Consider the following 7,437-nt stretch of genomic DNA (forward strand, 5'->3'; position numbering starts at 1 on the left):
GTTAATATGTTATGTGAGCTGGGACAGGTAGCTACTATATAGTTAATATGTTATGTGAGCTGGGACAAGTAGCTACTATATAGTTAATATGTTATGTGAGCTGGGACAGGTAGCTACTGTATAGTTACTATGTTAGTGAGCTGGGACAGGTAGCTACTGTATAGTTAATATGTTATGTGAGCTGGGACAGGTAGCTACTATATAGTTACTATGTTATGTGAGCGGGGAAAGGTAGCTACTATATAGTTACTATGTTATGTGAGCTGGGACAAGTAGCTACTATATAGTTAATATGTTATGTGAGCTGGAACAGGTAGCTACTGTATAGTTAATATGTTATGTGAGCTGGAACAGGTAGCTACTGTATAGTTAATATGTTATGTGAGCTGGAACAGGTAGCTACTGTATAGTTAACATGTTATGTGAGCTGGAACAGGTAGCTACTGTATAGTTAATATGTTATGTGAGCTGCCTACAGTGTGGAATCCCAGATATGTTGTTGTTTGTACTGTATGTTATGTTGTATGTTGTCTATGTTTGTCCCTTAAGTTTTGTTCCTGAAAACTCACTAACTTTTTGTGTCGTAGTTGCATATTTATCATTTGATGCCAATACCATTATAATGTTTATATGATATTGAACAGAGTTGGTGTTTCATGAAACGTATGAACCCTTAACTGGGTCCACAGTACTGCTTCTCCCTGATAGCTCTTTGATGTATTCTGAAATGTCACCAGTGAGTCTAGTCGCTTGGTGTCCCAGGTCTGAATCTGACCAGCAGTACTGCGGCTGGACATCGAGGCCTGGAACTGTCTGACCCCTAGTGTAAGCCACTGTTAGGAGGACACACTCTGGGCTAAATCTCTCTCTCTTTCTTTGTTGTATTTTGTGTGTTCCAGGTCTGTCCAGGAGATCAAGGACTTCAAGCTGCTCCTCCAGAAGGCCGTGAAGAAGATCTCCACTGTCAGAACGGTGGCTATGGTTACTATGGTGGACGACGACAACGTCATGATGCACCACCACTGACCAATCAGACTTCATGACGCACCACCACTGACCTTTGACCCTAGCCAGAAAGAGGCATCATGGGAGCTACAGCAAAGGCATATTTTGACTCCATTTTGAATCAATGGAACTTGGGGCTGACCAATGAGGACCACCAATTGACTATCGTATGGACATCAACTTTTTTGCTTTTATGGCTCCCGGTCTTTCAGACTGATTCTGTGTCCATTAAGAGCCTTGGATCCTTACTATCGCTCCATGGTCAACGAAGAGGGAACAGCAGGGAGGAAGAGGATCCAGTGACACGTTTGCGTCTGCAGGTTATCGGTGAATATTCAGAAAAGGGCGCTTACAAGTGTCTGGTCATGCATTGCCCAAGCACCTGCATCTGCATGCGCCTGCGTGTGTGTGTGACGGGGGAGGGGAAGTGAAAGGATGTGCTGTGTAGAGATTACTGCAGCTTGTTTTAAATATGAAGCATCTTGCCGGACGGTAGGACAATGAGTCACCTGGTCCAGGGACTATTATTAGAAGTATCAGTGTTACTCAGTAAACCACGGATCGGATCTGTCCGGTGAGTCTACTCGCTTGGTGTCCCATGAACGCTTTGCTCAAAGCCTCTTCCTGCTTTGCTTCTCCTCCTGATTTCCTCCTTCTCATCCTCCTCTCTTGGTGCCCTGACGAAACAGTCTCTCTTGATCGTCATGCTCCCTGCATTCACACGTTTCGAGGAAGCACTCTGTCCGTCTGCTGACTTACTGAAACGACAGCTTTGCTTTTTTTTTGTTCTTGCATGTCGTGTTATGTTGATGTTCTTTAATGTAAACCTCAGACTCTTCCAGGAAAACTCCCAGAATGTTGAACCGCATAGGTCAAATCAAATTGTATTTGTCACATGCGTTGAATACAACAGGTGTAGGTTTACTTACGAGCCATTTTCCCAACAATGCAGTGCAAAAAAAAAAACAATTACAAAAAATATGATGGGTCAGTGACGGGTCGCTGCAGGTGTAAGAATCCCCATATAAGTGGTACGTTTCTGTAACATGTATAACACATCTGTGAAATCACTCATGAGTATATACTTGGGGCCTAGAAGGGGCTGTTATGTATAGTATGTGCTCACTGAGACACTTTGTATGTGAGAGACAATCCGTCAAATATCACCTGTAGGACTTCTCTGATGTACAAACATACACTCTGATGACGCACAAACATTCCTGTACGGATGTCTTTCTGAATAATTCTTTCCGTCATCATTTTTCAACATGCCTGTATTATAACCAATTCAAGACGATATAATATTTTGTTTGTTTACCGGTGTTTATTGTATTCATGTATAATTGTGTACTGTAACTTGTTAGCATGGCTTGCAATACAAATGTGAAAATTGTCACTACTGGTCAGTTAACTCACAATAATGCACTTTCATGCCCCGTATGTGACAGACAATATGTAGGTCTACAGTATGGTTATATAGTTCAATGATGAAAAGACGGCACACAGTTACAATAAACGCATTTGCTAGATCACAAATACTGTATTTTTGGTATTCTGAATGGCATTCAAATTAGATACACAGAGGTAAACCTATTAGCCTTATCAATTATGAAAACAATTTGTATCGGTGGTTAGTAGAGGTAATTTATTCTACCCTTCTCCCATGTACTGTCCTCACTCCAGATGTCACAGGTTTTAATCGGTAGAGATTAAAAGGGACTTTTCTGACATGTAAACCAATCTTTAATTTTAGAATAGGTTATAATTAGGTTAGAGTCAGGGTTAAGGGTTTGGTTAAGGCTAGGGTTAAGGCAAGGATCTTTTTGCGTCCCAAAAAGTCCCTTTAGTCTCATCAAAACAGTTTTAATTAGACTACAACGACCTCTGATGGCAGACAGAGCAGATGCATCAGATGGGGACCCAGAATGCAACTGGGATTGGGATTATCTACTGCTCTATTCCTGTCCCGACCAGTCTGTCTGCTCCTAGAACATCATGTACAGGAGGGGCCGGATTGTAATCCCACTATAAACCTGCTCATAGAGATATGGTGCCTGGAAATATATATCAATCCACAGTACAGTACCATTTACTGTAAATCAGGGTTCCAGATCCTACTGAGTTTTGCAGGTTTTTGTTACAGCCAGGCACTACATTATATGATAATACACTGCTGCCTGGGAATATGTATCCATCTACCAGTGGAGGCTGGTGGGAGGAGCTATAGAAAGACGGGCTCATTGTAATGGATGGAATGGAAGATAGTTTCCATATGCTTACATTTTACATTTTAGTCATTTAGCAGACTAAGAGCGATTTACAGTAGTGAGTGCATACATTTTGACACTTTTTTTCATTCTGGTCCACCATGGGAATCAAACCCACAACCCTGGCACTTGCGGCATGCTCTACCAACTGAGCTAAATGAATTCCATTCCAACCATTACAATGAGACATTCCTCCTATAGCTTCTTCCACCCAGCCTCCACGGGTGTCAACAGTACAGTACCATTTACTGTGCTTCTAATTGAGCAGAGCAAAAATATGAGGTTTGCAGGTTTTAGTCCCTGCCCAGCACTAAACACACCGGTTTGACATGATCAATGAACTATATTGAAATGTCATGTGCATAAAAGAGAGGAGACTAGAGCGATTTCATCTAGGGAACTGTTATGTCATCTGGGGTTTAGTGGTGTGCAACAACAATAAGAAATACTAAAAGATAAGAATACAAACATAAAGTATACCCAATTGCATTTTTATTGCTCAAAGTATTTCTTAATTAGTCAAATTACCGTATTTTAAAACGTATTTTTTGCGGGGTCCCATTTTTGTAAAATGGCATCACATCTAAAGCACAACGGGAAGCAGACCTACAGTAATGCAGTAAGGTGACCAGTAAACTGCGCCCCTGCAATACTGAAGGGAAGAAATAAAAAAAGCATAGACAGGGCATTGACTATTAAATTAAATTTAAAGTTAGTTGGTATCATGCCTTATATGTTATCAGAAAATGTCTCGCTGAATTAATTGCACAGAATCGTCTCTTAAAACTCTTATCTTAAAATGACTTTTACAAAATTACTCATATTTTGAAACAATTGTTGCAATGTTCCCATAATCTAGACCTAGATTCAATGAGATCAACTGTTAACCAGAGATAGCAGACACCCGCATTGCAAATGTTTTGTTGGTGTCCGAGGTAGTGGAACCGCATTGGAGCCGTCAAATCAAATCGCTGAGTAGCTGCTCTTGCGATCATTGTCACAAAGCAGCACCCGACCCCACTCGCGTTAGAAGTTCAGAACGAGAAAGTGTAGGCCAGGGATCATCGACTAGATTCAGTGACGTGCTGGAACATAATTACAAATCATTTGTAGACTTCAAATTGACTGCAAGAAGCCCAAATATATATATATATTTGTTTCTTTTTTTTGCTAAAAAAAACTTGGGGGGCCAAATAAAAACACCTGTGGGCCAAATTCGGTCCACAGGCTGCCAGTTAGGGAACCCTTGTGTAGACTACATAGAAATAATTACTCTAAAATTAAAAAATCATTCAACGAAATAATGATGTTTTCTATCATCCTAATGGAGGTGTAGATTACATCTAACATTACAGTGTTCCTAATGGAGGTGTAGATTACATCTCACATTCCAGTGTTCTTAATGAAGGTGTAGATTACATCTCACATTACAGTGTTCTTAACTGAGGTGTAGATTACATCTCACATTCCAGTGTTCCTAATGGAGGTGTAGATTACATCTCACATTCCAGTGTTCCTAATGGAGGTGTAGATTACATCTCACATTCCAGTGTTCCTAATGAAGGTGTAGATTACATCTCACATTACAGTGTTCTTAACTGAGGTGTAGATTACATCTCACATTCCAGTGTTCCTACTGGAGGTGTAGATTACATCTCACATTCCAGTGTTCTTAATGGAGGTGTAGATTACATCTCACATTCCAGTGTTCTTAATGGAGGTGTAGATTACATCTCACATTCCAGTGTTCCTAATGGAGGTGTAGATTACATCTCACATTCCAGTGTTCTTAACTGAGGTGTAGATTACATCTCACATTACAGTGTTCCTAATGGAGGTGTAGATTACATCTCACATTCCAGTGTTCTTAATGGAGGTGTAGATTACATCTCACATTCCAGTGTTCTTAATGGAGGTGTAGATTACATCTCACATTCCAGTGTTTTAAATGGAGGTGTAGATTACATCTCACATTCCAGTGTTCCTAATGGAGGTGTAGATTACATCTCACATTCCAGTGTTCCTAATGGAGGTGTAGATTACATCTCACATTCCAGTGTTCCTAATGAAGGTGTAGATTACATCTCACATTACAGTGTTCTTAATGGAGGTGTAGATTACATCTCACATTCCAGTGTTCTTAATGGAGGTGTAGATTACATCTCACATTCCAGTGTTCCTAATGGAGGTGTAGATTACATCTCACATTCCAGTGTTCTTAATGGAGGTGTAGATTACATCTCACATTCCAGTGTTCTTAATGGAGGTGTAGATTACATCTCACATTACAATGTTCTTAATGGAGGTGTAGATTACATCTCACATTACAATGTTCCTAATGGAGGTGTAGATCACATCTCACATTCCAGTGTTCTTAACTGAGGTGTAGATTACATCTCACATTACAGTGTTCTTAACTGAGGTGTAGATTACATCTCACATTCCAGTGTTCTTAACTGAGGTGTAGATTACATCTCACATTACAGTGTTCCTAATGGAGGTGTAGATTACATCTCACATTACAGTGTTCCTAATGGAGGTGTAGATTACATCTCACATTACAGTGTTCTTAATGGAGGTGTAGATTACATCTCACATTACAATGTTCTTAATGGAGGTGTGGATTACATCTCACATTACAGTGTTCCTAATGGAGGTGTAGATTACATCTCACATTACAGTGTTCTTAACTGAGGTGTAGATTACATCTCACATTCCAGTGTTCCTAATGGAGGTGTAGATTACATCTCACATTCCAGTGTTCTTAATGGAGGTGTAGATTACATCTCACATTCCAGTGTTCCTAATGGAGGTGTAGATTACATCTCACATTCCAGTGTTCCTAATGGAGGTGTAGATTACATCTCACATTCCAGTGTTCTTAATGGAGGTGTAGATCACATCTCACATTCCAGTGTTCTTAATGGAGGTGTAGATTACATCTCACATTACAATGTTCTTAATGGAGGTGTAGATTACATCTCACATTCCAGTGTTCCTAATGGAGGTGTAGATTACATCTCACATTACAGTGTTCTTAACTGAGGTGTAGATTACATCTCACATTACAGTGTTCTTAACTGAGGTGTAGATTACATCTCACATTCCAGTGTTCTTAACTGAGGTGTAGATTACATCTCACATTACAGTGTTCCTAATGGAGGTGTAGATTACATCTCACATTACAGTGTTCCTAATGGAGGTGTAGATTACATCTCACATTACAGTGTTCTTAATGGAGGTGTAGATTACATCTCACATTACAATGTTCTTAATGGAGGTGTGGATTACATCTCACATTACAGTGTTCCTAATGGAGGTGTAGATTACATCTCACATTACAGTGTTCTTAACTGAGGTGTAGATTACATCTCACATTCCAGTGTTCCTAATGGAGGTGTAGATTACATCTCACATTCCAGTGTTCTTAATGGAGGTGTAGATTACATCTCACATTCCAGTGTTCCTAATGGAGGTGTAGATTACATCTCACATTCCAGTGTTCTTAATGGAGGTGTAGATTACATCTCACATTCCAGTGTTCGTAATGGAGGTGTAGATTACATCTCACATTACAGTGTTCTTAATGGAGGTGTAGATTACACCTCACATTCCAGTGTTCCTAATGGAGGTGTAGATTACATCTCACATTACAGTGTTCCTAATGGAGGTGTAGATTACATCTCACATTCCAGTGTTCCTAATGGAGGTGTAGATTACATCTCACATTCCAGTGTTCTTAATGGAGGTGTAGATTACATCTCACATTACAGTGTTCTTAATGGAGGTGTAGATTACATCTCACATTCCAGTGTTCCTAATGGAGGTGTAGATTACATCTCACATTCCAGTGTTCCTAATGAAGGTGTAGATTACATCTCACATTACAGTGTTCTTAATGGAGGTGTAGATTACACCTCACATTCCAGTGTTCCTAATGGAGGTGTAGATTACATCTCACATTACAGTGTTCCTAATGGAGGTGTAGATTACATCTCACATTCCAGTGTTCCTAATGGAGGTGTAGATTACATCTCACATTCCAGTGTTCCTAATGGAGGTGTAGATTACATCTCACATTACAATGTTCCTAATGGAGGTGTAGATCACATCTCACATTCCAGTGTTCCTAATGGAGGTGTAGATTACATCTCACATTACAGTG

The 7,437-nt window shown here is 39.9% G+C and overlaps 1 protein-coding gene across 1 annotated transcript in view; it reads left to right on the forward strand.

Annotated features, from left to right (window-relative positions):
- The window catches only part of LOC120030509 (retinal guanylyl cyclase 2-like), a 59,278-nt gene extending 56,730 nt beyond the window's left edge, over positions 1-2,548 (forward strand). Inside the window, exon 26 of the mRNA XM_038975917.1 lies at positions 900-2,548. Coding sequence (XP_038831845.1) covers positions 900-1,026 — 127 coding nt within the window. The 3' untranslated portion in view covers positions 1,027-2,548. The remainder of the gene's footprint in view (positions 1-899) is intronic.
- Positions 2,549-7,437: the final 4,889 nt, after the last annotated feature.

Source organism: Salvelinus namaycush, chromosome 36 (assembly GCF_016432855.1).
Source record: "Salvelinus namaycush isolate Seneca chromosome 36, SaNama_1.0, whole genome shotgun sequence".
Taxonomy (NCBI): domain Eukaryota; kingdom Metazoa; phylum Chordata; class Actinopteri; order Salmoniformes; family Salmonidae; genus Salvelinus; species Salvelinus namaycush.